This window comes from Camelus bactrianus, chromosome 23 (genome assembly GCF_048773025.1).
Source record: "Camelus bactrianus isolate YW-2024 breed Bactrian camel chromosome 23, ASM4877302v1, whole genome shotgun sequence".
Classification (NCBI taxonomy): Eukaryota; Metazoa; Chordata; class Mammalia; order Artiodactyla; family Camelidae; genus Camelus; species Camelus bactrianus.
The window spans coordinates 15562110-15582214 of NC_133561.1; the positions used below are offsets into that span (position 1 = coordinate 15562110).

Consider the following 20105-nt stretch of genomic DNA (forward strand, 5'->3'; position numbering starts at 1 on the left):
GCCCAACAGAAGATGAAAATACAATAAAAGTATCTCCCATTTGCTGTACATCAGACTCCGCCAACTATACCAGCCTTTTCCTGAAATACTCCTGAGACTCTCTGCCTGATGGCAGCGGGTCCTTCATACTAAGATGTATGTGTTATCGGTTTATATGTGCTTATACGATTTGATTGTTTTCTTGGTTTTTATGAAGCTTAAAACCCAGCAATAGAGAAAGAACAAAGAATCTTGTCTCCAGTGCCCTGTTCAAGCTCGGTAGCAGACTGACAAATCCTGATTTAAACAAATTCAAGATTTAGTTCCAATGTCACAAGCTCAATTTCCATCACATTATCCAGGTCCCTTCACTCCATTTATAAATGGAGACAGGACCCCGACCTCTGGGGGCTGGCAAACACGTACATGTGCTATTGATCATAATAGGAATCATTGAAAATGTGGTTTTAAGTCTAAGACAATCAGAAATGTGAAATCCCGAGTCTCATGAATGAAGGGCACCAGGCTGCCCTGCATCCAGGACACACGGTCTCCCCAGAGCCCCTCCCCGACGCATCGAAGATTCACTTACCCCCAGCAAGTTGCGTGGAACGTAGCCCTCCCTGTCATTCAGGCGGGCCCACCACCACTCGATCTCGTCCTCGTCCTCCCTGCGGACGATCGTCATGCAGTCTCCTTCCTTCATGGGCAGCTCGTCATCATTCTGAGGTTCATAGTCCCAAAGTGCATAAATGACTCCTTTATTCATTATGCCCATCTTCTCCTGAACTCCTGAAACCATGTAAGGTACAGCACAGGATAAGCAACTCAGAGTACATCATGCTAAGAACTTCTAGCTCTATGAGACCAGACGAAAAGAAATGGGGATGTGCCGGAATGGCAGAACTACCTCATTAAATGCTCGATAAATAAGTTTTTCAGGGCTGTGGGAGGATAGGAAGGCCAGCCGTGCAGAGGCAACACATAAAAGACAAGTTCATATACCCTGTCATCTTTAAACCAGCTCTAAAAACTAACCAACGCCTTATAAGCAGCCCTCAAAACTAGTCTTACTCAGAATACAAAAACTTTCACAAGCCCAGGAATTAAAAAAAAAAAAGAACTGTTTGTGTCTAGGATATTAAAAAAGTGAATGATGCATTTGTCAAATTTCAGCCTGCTCCTAAGTGTAAGTGACCAAGGAACTCTGGAAACATTTTTGTTCCTTACAGAGAAAAAAGACCAAAAGTGTTGTAACTCTTAAAGTGGTCTCTATCAATTTCTAAATGGGGAAAAATAAAAGAAAAAAAAAAAAACCCAAAATGTTAGAATGCAGAAATATGGCCAGGTACATTAGACATGATATAAAAGTCTACATACAGTCAACTCTAAAATAACTGGAATCAGAATTCTAAAAGATACTGAAATCCACACTGGGGAGGGAAAATAATCCCCAAACGTCCACTTTTCACCAGAGTTAATAACAGATTTGCAGATTAACTATGACGTTAGGCTTTGCCCTTCCCCATGTACACCTTCCCACCCTACAGGGCAATGCTATTAAGCAGGAACAACCAGCGACAGCAGGCAACACGGGGGTGGGGGGGGGGAAGGAAAGGAAACAGACAGTAATGTTCTGAGCAATTCAGAGTTCATTATTATTTTCACCTTTTTAGAAAAGCTAGGAAAGTATCTGCCCGCTTTTGAATTGTCAGGTTTTTTGGCTTATGTGAACCTAAATTATTAATTATGAACTTACTTTTCCTCTATCAATTAATATGATGCAGCATGCAGTGTCTCACTCTGCACAAAATGAAACGAGAAATGAAATCGTTCTGTTCCAAAGGAAGACTCTGCCAATCTTGAGAGTCAGGTTTCTACTAATGAGGACAAGTAAATTTTCCACTTTCCTCTTTACACAAGACATGCAAAGCCTGACAGTGAGATTCATGAGGACAGGTAAGACTTGCTATAACTGTAATTCCACAGAGTTTTAAAGCTGGCCAGACTCATTACCTGTTTGGGACAGGAATGGGGAAGGTGGTAGGAGAGAAATTCTGGACACTTCTGTGTACTCAAAATAAGAACCCGAATCTCATTTCCAAGAAATCTTTAGGAATGGAAGAAAATTTGTCACTGCTTTGCTATTTACCGAACTAAGACCTATGAATTACTGTTTGAAAAAATGTTGAGGGGCCAAAAACATGCTCAATATCCCTGGCAATCTGGGAAATGCAAACTAAAGCCACAGTGAGATATGATTCCAAATCCACCAAGGGTCTAAGAGAACACGGAGCAGAAGGAACTCTGCTCGACGTGCGTCCCTGTGCCCTGGCAGTTCTAGGTCTAGCCGGACACCAGAAGATGAGGACAAAAATGTCACCGGAGCTGCGTTTATCATTGAACAAATAAGCATATAAAGCCAACGTCCACCAAAGGCAGAATGGAAAGACAAATCGTGATATGATCTTAAAATGGGACAGTGCAGCATAGTGAAAAGAGACGAAAGCTATGTGCAACAACACATGAATCTCAAAAACGATGGTGAACGAAAAAAGCCAGCCAAAGAATCACCAGTATGGTTTCTTTTATGTAAAGGTCAAAAACAGGCAAAACTAAACAATATTAGTTATAGGATTTATACAGAGGTGATGAACTATTTTTAAAAAGCATGGGATGACAAATACGAGAAACATAAAATTCAAGGTGGCAGTCGCCACGGATGTGAGGCACGACATCAGGACAGGGTCTCTGATGATGTCAGAGAGGGCGAAGGTTCTGTCTCCCAAGATGGACACGTGGGTTTTTCCGTGTTCAATCTACTGTCATCATTACTTAAATTGCACATCTATGTCAGAAACACTCCTGGTGTCCATGATATAGTTCATAAATCTCCATAGTTAAAAATCTCTAATCAAATGTCCGTAGCTGTTTTTAAAAATCATATTCCATACTTAAATACAGCTTGATCGCCAATACATTTAATATAAGGAAGTACATACTAATATATCACATTAATTTTAAAATCGGTTAATGTATCAAAATCATTCTTTGACCTAGAGTTCAGAACATAAAGTAATCATAAATATCAACGATAAAAACTAAGAGCCGAGAGATGAGAGGACTTGTGGTCTGTGGTTCTCCCTGAGCCTCTCCCTTCTGTTTACTTATTTGCAAAGATGCAGCATCACACGCTAAGCACTGCGTCTTACTAGAGAACTTTTGAAGGTCAAAAGCCATTAACAGCGCTAGATCCAATGCTGCATCACTGTCTTTTGTAGCTGAAGATGCCCCTGACAATAGCTGTTTCTAGGCAAACACACAAAAGCTGCATTCACATCTGGGATTGAAGCTGCCCTATTTTCAGTGCCCAGGACTACGTACAACACAAAATACGCTTTCCCAAATAATAAAAACGCTTACCAGATTATACCCTAGAGATGTGGGATAAATCAATGCAATAATTGATACACGAAAATCTAACCGCTCCATACCGTAAAGAAACTGCGAGCACTGGGTGTAGCCTTCCTCCATCTCCTCACACTTATCGGCAGCAGTCTGCATGTCACTGTAGGTCATGGCGAACACGGCGGCCCCCGACTCCACCAAAAACTTACACACCTGGACGTTGTTACAGGAGGCGGCGCAATGCAGTGGGGTCCTGTGGAGTAGGACACAGCAAGAGCTAGAGTTGGCTCCCTACGCTGAATGACACCTGCTGAGAAAGTTCTCAAGCCTGTCATCCACCGAGCCCTTTCTTCTGAAAAACCTCTTACACAGTTTTTAAAAAATCAGTTAAACATAGATACTTGAGCCCATCAGAGAATTATAGCCACAAAGGTAAAAGTCGGGGCACCAGACTACACTGGGGCTAGAGTGGAGGGTGAAGGGAATCAAGGAAATGAGCAAAAGGACATGAAATTTGTGCAACAGTCTAAAGCAGGATAAAAAGTATTTAGTTCTATGTTCTGGAGCACCCAGCCTAATTATTTCTGCCAGGGTGGAGGACATGTCTTTAAACTACAGGCCTTCGTCAAAGCGTGAGCCTTTAAATATCCCTTTATCACCACCAGTTCTGAGGGAATTAATTTGCACATAGAGAGCTACTTCTATCCGATGTGTTTTTAAATCTGAATTAAATTTTAATTGGAAAAACAACTGTCAATTTAATTCACGTTTCAATCTATGTTAGCAGGAATTTAGGAATACCACTACAGAGAACCTCCTCCAGCATCTCAAATGTTTCATAATGAAATATAAGTAACTCCAGATTCATAGTAATTGTGGAAGCAGAGCCAGTACCACTGCCCAGATTCCAAAGACGGGATTGAGGATGCTCATCAGGACTTGAAGTACACGAAGTTTTGTTTCTTTATCCTTTTCTTCCCTCTGCTCTTCATTTTATTCCCCTTGCGCCTTTCAGAGATTCATTCCCCACCCCACCCCCCATCCTGGAACATTATCATTAATAGTTTGGTGAATACTATTACAGATTTTTAAACTGCATGGCTCTTTTAAAAGTGAAAAATTATATATAATCTAGACTCCCAATATTAGGGAAACAAAGACATTGTGACACATTAAGAATCTGTTTCGCTCATGCTAGAAAGGTAAACTAAAAAATTTGGCATAAAAAAGACAAATCCTGTATGTTATCACTTGTATGTGGAATCTAAAAAATAAAACAAATGAACGAGTATAACAAAACAGAAACAGACCCACAGATACAGAGAACAAGCTAGTGGTTAGTGGTTACCAGTGGGGGTGGGGGGTGGATGGCAAGATAGGGGTAGGGGAATAGGAAGTACAAACCACTAGGTATAGAATAAATAAGCTACAAGGAGATGTTGTACAGCACAGAGAACATAGCTAATATTTTACAATAACTTTTACATGGAGTATAATCTATAAAAACTTGGAATTCTTATGTTGTATGCCTGAAACTAATATTGTAAATCAACTGTACCTAAATTTAAAAAAAAATCCTATTGAGAGCTAAACTAAAAAAAAAAGGGCATAAAAATTATATATATATTTTTATATACGCCTGAAGGAAATATGTTAAAATATTAATGGTGTTTACCTCTAATTGTAGGGTACAGATGGCTTGTTTTCCTCTCATTTCTCTATTTTGTACATTTTCCACAATGGGTTCACATTATTTTTTATGACTTTTTAAAATTGCAACCAAAATGCTTCTTTCTAAGCATTATTTATAACAAACAGAAAATTGGAAAACACCCTAAGTGTCTAGAAAGACAGAGACAATCATGATAAATGAACCAGAGCCACATGGTAGATGAGGCAATTTCAAATCTATGCACGTGGGCACCTGCAAGTTCTATGCATGTACATGTAAATTTGATATTATAACTATTCTCCATATTGAGAGAAAAATAGACTATAAAATTAAAATACTTGAGTAAATACAAGTGAGTAAATACAAAGTTGTGATTACAATTTTAAAAATGTTTTTCATACACAAAGAAGTAAATGTTTTGTGCTTTCCCCCCAAAAAGCATATCATAACTTAAAAATTTTATTTTTTCAAAAAAAAAATACAAACTTTACTGTCCATTCAATTATAGTTATCAAGAGTGACAGTAACTTATGTGGACCTTTCTTATTACTTAGTAATAAGAATACATTATCCTAAGAAGAATAATATTCATCATTTGCAATATTATTGCCTGTGTTTTATGCACATACCAGTTCCACAAAATGCTCCATGAAAAAAGGATTCTGTGGTCCATTTGGGAAAGGTTACAAATTATAATTCCCTCTTAGAGACACACAGACGTTTCAGGGGATGGGGGACCTTGCTTAAATGAGCATTTCTCAGATTTGCTGAGACATGCTAATGAACTGTGTACCATTTTGCGACATTTCTTATTTTTATTATTTAACTACTGAATTTCTAACACTCCATCTATTACATGACTGATACATGAGGACGTTAATTCCTTAAAAACGTCTACCATGTCTCTCCTTCTAGACGACAAGCAGCCTGAAAACACGCCCTCACAGACTTCTTTCCCTTCCAGCAGCACCAACAACATGGCTCCTCGGTTGCTACACAGCAGATACAACTGAAGCATGAATGGAGTTTGAAAGAAAACCTTACCATCCATCACTGTCAGCAGCATTGACATTTACACCAAACTGTACCAGGAATTTAACAATTTCTGTGTGACCTGCACATACAGCATTGTGAAGAGCTGTGATGCCTTCATCGTTAGGCAGGCTTGGGTCATCCACCTGGAACACCAATTAAGGAGAAGGGTAACCAATGGAAGGGGGAGGGAGGAATAGCTCAGTGGTAGAGTGCATGTTTAGCATGCACAAGGTCCTCAGTTCAATCCCCAGTACCCTCATTAAAAATAAATTTAAAAATAAACCTAATTACATACCCTGCACCCGAAGTAAAAATTAAAAAAAAAAATTAAAAAGGAAGAAGAGTGACCATCACTCAAATTTCTTGTCACCTGAAAATGCCAACTATTAACTGGCTCTTGACATCAACAGAACAAAAATAGATTCTTGAAGTATTTTTTCTAAATCAGAATTAAAACCTACAGGAGCCAAGAACACTATACCAAGGACAATTCTAGGAATAAGACAGACATCAAGCAGGCACTCACTATAAAAAGATTTCTTAAAAGTTGAAGAAGTCCCAGAAACTATATCCTTACAGTCATTTTTGTTTATTTATCCTCCAACTTCCCACCACAAATTAGTGTCTAAGGGGAAGTCACACTTGCCGTGGAAAAGAAAAAAGGTCAACTAAAAATATTTTAAATAGCAGGCTTCTGAAAAGTAGAGACCACATCTGTAATTTAACACTGTAGAGTACAAATCCATACATGAGCACTTTTTAAAGGAGGGTCATGATCTCCCGGAGAACGAAAAGCACCCCCAGGGAAAGCTGAAACTCTGCACTATGGAAAGTTTAATAGCCACACCTTGAAAACAGCAAAGCCTGTTTTGGAGTATGATCAAGAGTTCCTCACAATAACCCTGCTTCCCCTAAAAAGAAAGTAACTTAAAAGCACAATTTCTCTAAAGTAGCCTTCTGATTAGAGCTTTAAAACTAAATACAAGGCCGTATTTAAGAAATTCACTACCTTCAATCATACCTCATAAATGATTCTCTGTACAAGGTCAAATTCTCCCTCCAAAGAGGAATCTAGAAGTAAAGCAAGGGGGTTGAATTTCACCCTCATTCCATGAGCGATCCGCTCCGAACCAGTTTTACGCAAGTTTGTCCTCTTGCCCTGCAGAAGAAATGCATGGAAAATCAAGGACCCTCGTCTAAGTAAAAGAAACCAAAACAACATCCCAGCAGAGTCAGTAAAAAGAACTTTAAAAATATGTATGTTTAGCACATCTTATTGAAGTATAACATTATTCAGGAAAGTATATACATCATAATGCACAGCTTAGTGAATACACCCATGTAACAAAGTGGGAAGAACTTAATTTTTTAAAACCTAGTGAAGTTACATTTGGGTAACACTAAGCTAAGGGTACAGCCTGCAGTGGTAAGCAGGCTGGTTTTCTGTCAAGGATCAAAATTAGTCAAGACATACTTTTCCTTATTTTATTTCAGATGTGGAAAGCTACTGAGTTTTGAAAAACAGTAAGTTGGAATCAATGTACTGCACAAATGTGCAATGGCTAAAATGTTATTGTTGCTTGAAAAAAAGAAAAGTGTAAACATTACATGACTGTGATCAAAGAACTCATAAATAGTACAGTCATACCCACTTTCAAACAGAAGTAAGGAATAATGGCTTCTATTTTACTTGAACTAAGAAGGAAAAAATGTGTAAATCACTTTCCTGGGAAGAGAATGACAGAATCTTACATGTTTAACACGCAAAGAGAATCATGCCTCAGGACTTAGCAGCAAAGAGTTGTTCAAAACATGTTAACCTCTATTTTAAAACTTTCCCCCCCTAGATTTCAATGTTTACTATATAAAACTTCTAAGCAAATGCTGATTGTAAGTAGTAGTTAAAGCAACTCTGGATAATCATTATTTTTGAATACTATCACATCCAAAAGATGCAATAAGGGATCAAACATATAAGGCACTTTTTAAAAAAACCCTTACACTATGCTATTTTGCTTTTGCCCAGGTTTTAAAAATTCAGAGCTTGCTATCCTACTGAAACAAAACAACTTCAAATTAAACTGAAAAAACTGACTTGAAAGGCATTCTGGGGTTTCAGTATTCTCTCTCCGATTTCAAAGTGACATCACAAACTTCCAAAGAAAAGTTTAGCATTTGGAAGGAGTGAGGAAGATATGTCCAAGTCAAAACATACAAAGCTTCAGAATAACTTAATGTCAGAGCCCGAGGACACCTACGGGGTCGTCATGCTACCCAGAGACTTCAGACCAGGCGAAGGTGAGGAAGCGGTGAAGAGGCGCCCGCCTCCCTCTGCCCATCACCTCTCCCCGCCCCCAGCCGTCCAGAACCCTCCCACCGTTAGCAGTGGTGCAAGTTTGAGGTTCCACCTAAATAGTACATTGAAAACAAACTTCACTGCTAGAAAAAGAGTTGAAAGAGTGAACCACCAGTGAGAGAAGTCGAGCCATCTGCCTGATTTCGCAGAGCTAAACTAGTGATCAGAAGATCCAAATCCAGGTCTTTCATCGCCAGTCGAGTGCTGCCTCCCTCACACATAACATCAGCTGCAGAAGAAACAGCGGACGTGGTGTTTACAGGTATAAGGACAAAACTGTTTCCTTCACAAAGAAATGGGTTCTTCCTAAAAAATTAAAATGTTCTTTACACAGAATATATTAAATTTTGATAACACTTATGAGATCCACTCTGTGCCAAGGCAATTTAAACACAAACCCTCTTCTGCAAATGGCCATGAGTCCTCACTGGGGTTTCACTGAGTTATAACAATCAACCACCCAGAAGGCTGTGGCCAGAGAAACGGCTTATGCGGTGACCACGAGATACCACGTTACTTACAGGAGGCAGAGAAACCTGCCCGGTGATCTCAGGCGGACGCATGTTCACAGAGTCTTCTCCTGGGCCTTCTGGCTCCCCAGACGGGTATGGCGGGGGCGGGTAGGGGGGGTACTCCTCCAGGTACACTTCCAGCAGAGGGGGAGCCTCTGGGTTTGGTTCTTCCAAGCTATTCTGGACATTGGGGCTGCTGTCTGGGACTCCTTCGGGGACATACTCAAGGCCCGGAGAAGGAGCTGGCACGTCACTGCTCTCTGTACTGGCACTTCCTAAGTCCTCTGGGGACACTGGCTCAGGAACCAGAGAGACCACCTCCTTCTCTGGCTCCACTTGTAAATACGGATTCTGGATTTCCACTGGGCTTTCTGGGCTGGCAGTCACAGAAGCGGCCTTCGGTGGGTATGCTGGGATGGAGATGGTCTCCATGGCGGCGATGGTGGTCCTCTGATACAGAAGTTTCTGAATATTCGGCCCATTGGGACCCTCTGGCTCTGTAATAGAGCTACGTTTCTTGAGCGGCCGTGGTGCATTAGACAGTTTCTTTCGGAGGGCTTCTAAGTCGGCATCACTCTGGTTTCGGTAAGGATTAGATAGGAAAGGCAGTAGTTTGGTTGGGCTGAGTGGCCGAGGGATTCTTTCATTTTCATGCGTCTCCTGAACTGAAGAAACGGGCTCGGGTTCAGGTTCCGGGCTGCCAGGTTTGCCCTGGTTATTGGAATAAATGTTCTCTGGGAGCGGCTGTTGGTTCTGGGCAGCAGCAATCACAGGCTTGCCATATACTAATTGGAATTAGGAAAAAAGGCCTGATTAGTATTAATTAAACAAAACTAGCCAATAATAGACAAAGCTAACAACAATTAGAGCCTCTTTTAATTTCATAGTTATTGCACAGTACCCTTCAGTACAACTAATTTTTAAAAATAACAGATGACAAAGCAAGGTTTCCACAGCTGCATAATAAACTCATTACAGAATGAAAATCCTGATTGTAAACAGGCACCATCACTCTACGTACCAATAGGAAAGAAAACGCTGTCAATGATAAGAAATCACTGAGCACAGCATCCAAATTTAAAATGTGAAAAGAATTTAGAATCAGTGAAAACTGGCGATCGTTTCACGTGCCCAGATGAAAACTAAATACGCACTACCCCACTGCTTCTCACTTTTCTAAAGTCAATCAATGTGAGAAAGCATCTGGCTTACAAAATTATCAGTAGCCACCTACATTTACGAAAACTATTCCCCTTAAACATTCTGATTACATCATCATTATCTAATTCCCAGATTATCGTATTAGCAGTTTTCACCAAAGACTCATGGAAAGAAACCAGTAAGATGTAGGGTATATACTAAGTCTCTGCCATCTAGTTACTTCCATAACATTTTAGGCCACAAGTACACCCTTATTTCATAACTAGAAGGCCATTTTCATTCAACTAAAAGAGAGTGGATTTTAATCTAGTTTCATAAAACTGTTGACTCTTAAAAAGAACCCAGCAAATGACCAGGTTATGTACGTTTAATACAAAGTAATCTTTCTGTGTAGCTGTGTCCACATTAGAACAATTTAAGCTACAGCAAAGGGCACCATTTAAAAAAAATAGACACAGAGACAGTTGTCCAATCCTCTATACACCAAGAAACATCTGGCCCGACCTACAGCAGAGACACGCACGGCCTTTTGTCCGCGTGGCGATCACTCTCCCCCACTCACCGAGGAGTGACCCGTGAGCAGAAAACAAACTCGCACGGGTAATTCAACGCCAAAGGCTAGGTCTTCGCTATAGGTTTATTCATCTATTTCATTCATTTATTATTTTCATGTTTGTTTCGTTTTATTCACATTTTGTCTTATTCACCTATTATCTTCAGCTGCTGCAAGCAGCTGACATTTAGCACAAACCCTATCAAACTCCCAGTTAGGAACAGAAGCCACAATTAAACAGAACTCTTAGACGAAAAGCACCAGCCAAAACAGGGAGAGGTCATTTTGCTGTTTCCTGAGAGACCGCAGCTCTGGTGCAGGACATAAACACACTGACGTGGGTGAGAGAGAGACCAAGAACCTTACCGCTCGGAAAGTGCGGCCCTCGGGAATGGGACTTGGTCAACGCGCTCTGCACGGCCTGCTGGAAGTTCTTCCCGGGGGCCTGGTGCTGGGTGTACATAGAGTATATTGAGCTGGCAGCCACGGTCTGGGGTTTCCTGAAGGGTGGAAGCAGGGTGTCCTTGGAAGGCTGAGGCGTGAAGGGCCGGACAGCGGCTGCAGGGGGACTTTCCTGCTTAGAACCCAGAGGAAGGGTTTGGTCTGCTTGGCCAACCGAAGGGACACCGGGGGACAACAGGACCCTCTGCTGCTGTCCTGCTGTTTTGGGTTTATTTCCCATGGATGCCACAGCTGCTGATGACTGCTGAGGATTTCCATCTGGCTTAATGTCTGATGGTGACTGATTAGTTTGTCCAAAATAAGGCAAATTAATCTGTTTTGGTTTTGATGGAACAGGAGGTGGTACTTTAGCCACATTTTTATTTGCAGCCTGTAAACACACACACATAAAAGTAAAAAGCCAGTCAAAATACTGTATAACTGGGTACAAAAGATGTTCTAGATAACCTAAATTTCACAAATGTAAGTACAGACTGAAAATACTGGCTCTACATTGTAAAATCATTTAAAAGTTTTAGGGGGAGGGTATAGCTCAAGTGGTAGAGGGCATGCTTAGCATAAGGTCCTGGGTTCAATCCCCAGTACCTCTTCTAAAAAATAAATCTAATTACTCCGCCAAAAAAAAAGTTTTAAATCTCTGAATTTATTACATGCAAAAGGGACTTCAGTAATGCAATACAATTCCCATCCTGAATGATGTTCTCCTTGCTGCCCCTTCCTATTTGGACAATTCCAAGTGCCCACTTGAAGACCTTTAACTGCCATGTTACATATTCATGGACAGCACCAGTAACCGGAACCATCCTCGTTCATCAGAACTTCATGCAATCTGGGCCACATAGTGAAGAAAAAAAAACAAAAAACAAAAAACAAAAAAACCCCCAAACCTCCTAACTTGGAGCACGCAGCTGTGGCCCAGTTGTCAAAGGCTGGGATCCCAACAGCTATAGAAGATTAACCATCAAATTATTTGACATAATCTCAGCTCCAAATTTTGAAGAAACAAGGTAAATGAGCAGCACAGACACGATGTTCTTCCATGCACCATATTTTTCAGAGAATCACACAAAATATGACCCAGAAGCAAGTGTGTCAGTCATTCTGAGACCACAAATATACTTGAGCAACGGAATTTAAAATAGCAGAACACTGTTATATTTTCTAATCTTCCAGATACATTTGCATTTTTCCTGCTCTCCCTCATTTTATCTCTTCTAAAAATGCATATAGAATTACCGTTAAATTTCAAACTGGCACATTCTTAAGTACCTGAGCATCCCGCAAGATATCTTCACTGCTCTGGTTCTTCCTGAGAGAACCGAAGGCAGGCGGGGCAGAGGACTGGTCCACTGTGTCAAACATAGAGAAGGGACGCACTTTCTTCTCCTTCTCCCTAAGCGGAACCTCCCCATCATCAGCTGAAGACGGGGGAAAAAAATCACATCGATAATCAAACTGCTTGTGATAAAATTTCTTATTCACATGTTTCTCTCTCCTTAATATCTATACCCACTGAATGCTCTTCTACTTTTAAATTATACTGAGTAAAGAATAGCCAACAATACAATGTTAGTATTTTAATTCCCTGGCTTAACGAAGCTATTCTGGAAATATGGTCCTAGTTTTAACACACTAGAAAATAAACTACCTGAAAAAGCATACACAGACCTTTAGATGGCCAAAACATAATGTCCAGGAGCAGCACCAGTAAACCTCACCTTGGTCTGGAGCATTCCCAGAGCTTTTAGGCACGGAAGCAGAGGCTTGGCTCGAGAAAAGATCTGCATTCGGAGGAGTCCAATCAGGGCCAAGCAGATGGATTTTAGAGCCTAGAATGCAGAAAAGCAAAGACAAATAACCCAGCATTCTCAAGGGAGTTTTAATGGTTCATTTTGCTGCTAAAAAGTTTAATTTCTAAAAAACAGAGTTAAATTTCAGACTCACAACAATCCCAGTAAACATACTTACAAGACACTAGATTTTTTTTCTTGTAATTTAAGAGTGTTCTTGATTAGTCAAACAAGCTAAAATTAATCATGATTAACAGAAAGTCTGCTTGAAGCAGCAAGGACACATTACTCTTCACGGATAAGAAAACGTCACCATCACACCCAGAAAACAATTTCCAATGTATCAGATGGAGGGCTCTACGGTGTATCTCACATAACGACACCATAAGTGATGAAGGCAAAACAAAAGCAAAAATGCAGACTTTTAGCCCATGGCTCTGACCACAGTCTTTCGTAAACCAGAGTATTCACATTTTTTTCTACACTGATATTTAAATTCCAAAGCCATAGCTTTTACTTGTCCTTATAGAAAAAAAAGTAATTCCTTCTACAATAAAACCCAGACTATGTAGCATTATTGCTTCACAGTAGTAATTACAGCAAAATAATAAATAATTTTAAAGTCAGCTACTATTTGCACATGATAGTGACAAGGGGAAATAGACAATTCTGGCTATTTTTTTCTTCTCCAGGGATCTACGATAAGATTATAAAAGGATGCTTTTGCCCTGCTTTTCCTACAACTCTCCCTTCATTTTCCCCTCCTATTATAAATCTCTGGTTTGCATCGCCCAAGTATCTGAGGGCTGCACACAGAATGCAAAGATCACTAACACAAGGAGCCTGTTTCTTTCACTTTTATCTCCCAGTATGTTTACCTTTATGCTAAAGATTATCAGCAGCCAAATTCTCCTGCAGACACACATACGAACAGTAAATATCACTCACCAACAGAATGAATTCACCATCTCACATTCTGTGAAGGTGACACCACTAACACATTCAGGGTACTTTTACACCAAAAGAGAAGTTCTCAAGTTACTAACATCAGATCAAAATTTCCTTAGTAACGAGAAGGAATTCTAAACAATTTTCAGGTTTTCAAAAAATATTATGGTTTTTTTTTTTCATTTCCTGAATAGGACTGTATTATTTAGGGCTAAGCTATTTATCATTTCTTAACCCTTAAAGAACACAAGGATATTCTTAGAATTTCAACACGAACAAGGAACAGGAAGACATCGTTTTAAAACTTAAACTTGGGGGAAAATCATGGTGAGCAGGGAAGCCGCTAGCGGGGGAAGGACTTGGAAATGACTGGCTTTACCTTTCGCTTGTGAAGCAGCCCCAGATCGCATGTTGGGCAGCGTCTGGACTTTCATTGGCCCCTCGGAAGCCGGCGTGGCCAGGGGACCGTCAGGCAGGGCTGGCTTCACCAGGAGTTCGGGCCGCGAGGGGACACGCGGCATGGTGGCCGACTGGATGTAGGGCCCGACTGCAGCCACTCGGCTCGGCGCCGACACCCCCGGCTGGGGCAGGTGGCCATCAGATGAAACCTGCGGAAAAAGCACAGGGCCTTTAGTATTACAAGTTACGGTGGATCAGACGCAGAAAAGCCTGTGCTACTGTCATCATTTTAATTTTGTGAAAATCGGCACTTTTAGGATCTAGCCACAGAGTCTACAAGAAACATCCCCAAACAAAAACTGCCCACAATGATGAACTCTTACCCACACTTTATCACAAGTATCAGAAGGAAGAGCAGAGCTACGGAGGTGATGATACAAAAAAGCACAAGAACTGTGGGTTCTCTTTCAAGGAGCCGCGGGCCCTGTCTCTTTCCTGAGGGCACACTGAGCAATGATTCTGAAGACGCAACCGCGAGGAGCTGACCTCGCTGCTGGTCATCATCCCCTCCTCCCCGGCCCCCTGCCGAGAGCACACTCACTGGAAGGTTCTCTTTCTGCTGCAGGGCCGCCTTCTTCTTCCACAGCCGGTCCCTCAGCTCATTAACACGCTTGTCCATGAGCGCCACTTCTGAATTGCGCTTGTTCAAACACTCCCTCTGTTGTTGCAACTTGGCATTCTGCTCCTGGTTCAGTTTGTTTCTCAACTGAACAAAATGGGGGGGGGGGGGGAGTAGCCAAGGAGTAGGAAGAAAAATTTCTCAAACAGATAATCACATGGTTCTCTATTATATAATTTCTAAAAATGTAAGGCCCCTCCACATGTCTCAGCTCATGGTTTAAAATTAAGTGTCAGACCACCAGCTGTGGTCATAAGGAACGCCTCAGATTTCCTGTCTGAGGTACCATAAAGTTTATTCTGGATTCCATGGGGTTTAGGCCTCCCTCCTCCTCCCAGCTTTAGGGAAAAGAAGCCAGAATCCAGCACTTTCTGCCCCTGATGTGGACAACACTGCGGCCTAGAGCGGAGGTTCCACTGAGAGCCGTGCACAGCCTCAGCTTACCTGTAGCTCCTTGTAGAGCCGATCGAGCTCAGCCACTGCAGACTGGTTGTCGTGGTGACCGTCAATCCTGCCGTTCTTGAGAATCTCCAGCTGCCTTGTCAGTTCCTCTACTTTGGACACAGCCAGAACGAGCTCCCTCTGCTTTTGCTGGAACAAACTATTCATCTGTTCAATCTCTTCCACTAAAGTAAGAACGAGAAATGCAACAGTTGAAAAGTTGAAAAGAAAAATGAGAACAGACCGCTCCCCAGGCAACAAGGCTGTACAATGACCATTCTCACAATAGAGAAAAATTTCAGAAATGTCCTGGAACCAATCTATTTCTTTCAAAAGCAACTGAAATCAAGAGATATCTCTAAATCACATCACTAAAATGTTAATTAAAATGGTACTGTAATAGATGGAGCTATTGTATGAAAATCCTTGCCTTCATCCAATTTTCAGGAGAGAGAGAACTACTACTACATTTTCCAAAGGGAACTTGGAAACCTCATCTAAAACACTCAACAGCTGAATTTAATTCAGGGGAACCAGCAGCATCAAAACTGCAGTGAATTCTACTTTTCAAAAAGAATCCTTTTAAAATGATCTACACATGAAGTCTCATTTCATTCTACTTACTTACTACAAATTTACAGAAACTTCCTACACCAGCGTGTTTGCTTACACCCAGACGGTTTACCGTGCAGCATTCAGCACTGAAGCAGACGGACAGGGAACAACTCACCAAGCTTCCCGTTGCTTAGCCTTTTCTGTTCCACGTGGCCTTTAAGTGCCCTCACTTTTTTCAGCTTAGCTTCCTGATTCTCAGCTATTTCTTTGAGTCTCTTGAGCTTTTCCTGCTCAGCAGCTTGTTGCTGTTGACGCTGATCCTGCTGCTTCAAAAACTTCAAGCGCTGTTCCTAGAGACATAAGCCATCATCAGACATACCATCTTAAACAGGTAGACCACTAACCCACAATCAGCCTAACCACACCTGAGATGGCCAGACTGAGGTGCACCAGTGGCGTTGCTCTGGTCTCCCCATCTGTCCCACACCACTGTCAGAACCACCTGGGGAGTCTGTAAAATACAGACACTCCCGGGCCCCACCCTGAAACCTATTTCTTGGGAGATAAGATCCAAGAATCAGTAATGTTTAATCCATGTGGTCTTGTGCAGCAAACAAGCAGTGATCCTTGAACTAGTTTTCATGAACTGTGGCTCCAATTTTAAGAGGGAGCTCGTGTAGAGATGGGAGACAGTAAAAGAAAGCTGTTAAATGATAAGATTTGAAGTCAAATCTGGATTCAAACCTAAGCTCTGCCACTTAATAGCTACGAGACTTTGGGTGTATACCTCACTGCGTTACAGAACCTCACCAAGTACACAAGTCGGTGTCTTCACCTATGAAATGAGATGGGCACTGGTCCTCAGAGGGCTACAGTGAGGGTTAAATGCGAGGCGAAGGGTAAGGCTCTCGGAACAGTACTGTACACAGTGCACACTCAGTACACTTAGAAAAGCGCTAAAGCACTAGCGCCTTCAGAAGGTTGCAATTACGCAACCTAAAACTTTACTTCTTTTACACTAAAATTTTTAACTAAAACTGAGTAACAGAGCCACACAATTTATAATCAAAGGTAAACGCCACAGATTAATATACCTAAAACATATCAATAACACAGAAATAGTTTCAAAATAAGACTCCGAGGTTAGAGATTTATCCTGTTTTAACAATCACCTTTTTTATTTGAATTTATGTCCCTGCTACTCAAGGACTGGTGCCTCAGCACCACATGGGACCCTGTTAGAAATGCAAAATGTTGTAATTACTGAATCAGAATACGCATTTTTAACAAAACCCCTGTGTGATTCATATGCACATTAAAGTCTGATATGCAATGATACACATGATTTTGAAAAAGCTGGTGTCTGCCATGAAAAATAGAAATGATGAAAGGAACCCTAGGAAGGATTACAGGCCACAATGCATATTGAGACCCTCCTTAAAGAATCCCTGGCCATCACTTCAAAGCCCTGCTGGGTCACTTGCTACCCAAACCATCAGCTGTCCACCCCAGCATCAGTGAACTTAGTCACTCAAAGACTGGTCGGCGGCAGATACTGAGTGTTCAGCCCAGGGGCTGGCGGACAATACAGCCTGAAGGTGAAATACAGCTTGTTATCTGTGTTTGTAAGGAAAGTTTTACTGGCGCACAGCCACATCCATTCCGTTCCCTGCTGTCTACGTCTGCTTTCCTGCTATAACTGCAGAGCTGAGACAGCACAGCACGCAAAGCCTAAATAAAATATTTACAGCCCTTTACAGAGAACAGCTGTCAACATCTGGTTTAGACTGGAATCCTATGGTTGGCAGGAGCAACAGCAGTGACATTGCTTTTGATGGTAACGGAGAGGCATCCCATGTTTTCTCTGTTCAAGGACAGGACTAAGATTAGTGTGTGGATGGAGAATGTCCCCAAATAAAGGCAAGCAGCCTTCTGTAGGTGCTAAGCAGCAGCAGAGGACAGCATTCGCAAGAGCAGACTCCAAAGTTCCTCTTGCTGCAGTAATGATTCAGGTCAAGGTTAGCCCAGAGCAGTTCCTACTAGCAAAGCTGAGGGGTTCTTTATGTCTTTTCAGCTTTACTGATACTCAACATAGCATGGGTAATACTGATCAGAATCGAGGTCAGGAAGACCTGGAACTGGATGAGTTAAGGATTCCTACAAAATGCTGTAGGGAAGGGAAGAAAGCATCACATGGCAGATACCTTTTGGGTTGAGAGGATCAATTCATATCTGTGAAGCAACTGGCTCACTAACAAGGGTGGGAGGGAAACAGCGTTACACACACATTAACGGTAGTGGTCTGTTAGGTCTTTCAAAGCAAGATGTTACCTTTGTGGCCAACATTTGTTGCTGGGCCTCAATCTGCTGCTGCTGGCGGGACGCCATTTCCTGAAGTTCAGCAAGAGTCAGATCCATCCGAGGACTATTAACCTACAAAAAATGGCAAACAATCCAACTTAGTATAAAATGAACAGAGACTCCTCCCACCAAGGTCTGTCTGTCCACAAGTGTCACCTGAACCAATCATGACAAGATTATTTAGCCATTTTTCTTCTGTAACATTAATACCCCCACACTGACTTATTAAGATGTAAACATACTAATATACAGACCAGCGCTCTTTGAGGTTGTAAATTTAAATTAAATAGTTTCAATAGTCGGCGACACAAATGGAACAATTCAGAATTACCTTGTTCTGTAGTTCATTTAAATTAGGAAGGCAGTGTTTGATCATATTAAACAAAATCATATTAAACATGATAGTGGGGCACTGGCAGCAAACCTAGAATATAGGCATCAAAAAACCCTTTAAAAATACGAGACTAGAATTTTAAAAATTCAGAGACAAAGCAAAATGTCCACTCTCTAAACATGCAATCAGCATAGTGTGTCCCTAAAATATATGCAGTTTACTATATGTCAATTATACTTCAATTTTTTTTTTAAACCCAGCGGTGGGAAAGATATATTGTGTCAAGAGACACTGAAATCCTGTTCATGGCCAAGACCACTTTTGTTATCCTTTTATCAGCCTTTCATCACTGTAAGATAACCAGAAGGTCAAAAAGAGAAACAGGAAGAATGTGGGGAAAGGCAGAGTAGAAGCAGTGTAGACTGAAGAGAGGTAATTTAGCTAATCCCTAACAGTATTAGAAATTCCGAGCTCTGAAAAGAAAATGTCTACAAGGTACCCCAAAGGTACTTGCTAAAATTCATACACAATAGCAAGAGCATTAATACATAATTAATCACTAAATGTGATTCTAACAACAAATAAAAGCACCAAAAAACGAATGCTTTCTCAAACTTGCTGAGCATGTTTTGCTCTGAATTTGTGGTATATTCAGCATCTAACTTCACTCAACAGCCACGTAGAGAGCATTAGAATTAATCATTTTGATGAAATAAACTTAAAATAAGGCCCATTCTTAAAAACCCACTGAATAAAAAAGTAAATGAATGAGATTTACAGGTTAAAAAGCAGCATCACTGTGGTGTAAACACAGCCTGGACAAAAAGGACCACTTACGCCATTCTCCTTTCTTCGATGTTCACCCGGAACTTTTACACCATTTCTTTTTAAACTTGGATCTTGAGACCTTGGTCCACTCACTGAGTACAAAATTCAAACAGTAGGCATTAACACTAGAACTGACAGATACAGGTACCAGTTCATTCCTCAGTTCTATTATTATTGCTCTTTGATATTTTAAGTTGAAAATATACTTAAAATATTTTCTAATAGCAATGAAGTTAAAGTCTCATAATTCAGCCTGTTTTGGAAAACCTTACTTGGAATAGTGAACAGTCAGCACTAGAAAACGTCACAGGCTAACTACTGCCAGGGAAAGCTGCAGGATTCAGACACCAAAGGAGGAACATGTAAGAAAACAAATGTACTTCTGATTACGGGTCATTCACACTATTTGTTTACAGTTGCTCTGCCTAGCTCTCTCTTTAGCCACGCCATAGTGAAATCAGGAATGGTTTCATTGGGGAAAAAAGTGAAAATTAAATCAATCTATGGGGGAAAAAGTGAAAATTAAATCGATCTATTCCTGTATTTACTAAAGTGTCTGTAACTCACATGGGAAGGAAGCAATTGAAAACAGAACAAGTGGCATTTCAGATATTTGGTCATTTTGTGGTAAT

The 20105-nt window shown here is 41.0% G+C and overlaps 1 protein-coding gene across 1 annotated transcript in view; it reads right to left on the bottom strand.

Annotated features, from left to right (window-relative positions):
• TP53BP2 (tumor protein p53 binding protein 2) overlaps positions 1-20105 on the bottom strand; it is a 54397-nt gene that overhangs the window by 2421 nt on the left and 31871 nt on the right. The window contains exons 4-17 of the mRNA XM_074351665.1: positions 19483-19565; positions 18282-18383; positions 16126-16300; positions 15399-15580; positions 14877-15041; positions 14256-14484; positions 12857-12967; positions 12408-12556; positions 11043-11508; positions 8972-9747; positions 7116-7253; positions 6104-6237; positions 3474-3640; positions 572-771 (exon numbers count right to left, since the gene is read on the bottom strand). Coding sequence (XP_074207766.1) covers positions 572-771; positions 3474-3640; positions 6104-6237; positions 7116-7253; positions 8972-9747; positions 11043-11508; positions 12408-12556; positions 12857-12967; positions 14256-14484; positions 14877-15041; positions 15399-15580; positions 16126-16300; positions 18282-18383; positions 19483-19565 — 3077 coding nt within the window. The remainder of the gene's footprint in view (positions 1-571; positions 772-3473; positions 3641-6103; positions 6238-7115; positions 7254-8971; positions 9748-11042; positions 11509-12407; positions 12557-12856; positions 12968-14255; positions 14485-14876; positions 15042-15398; positions 15581-16125; positions 16301-18281; positions 18384-19482; positions 19566-20105) is intronic.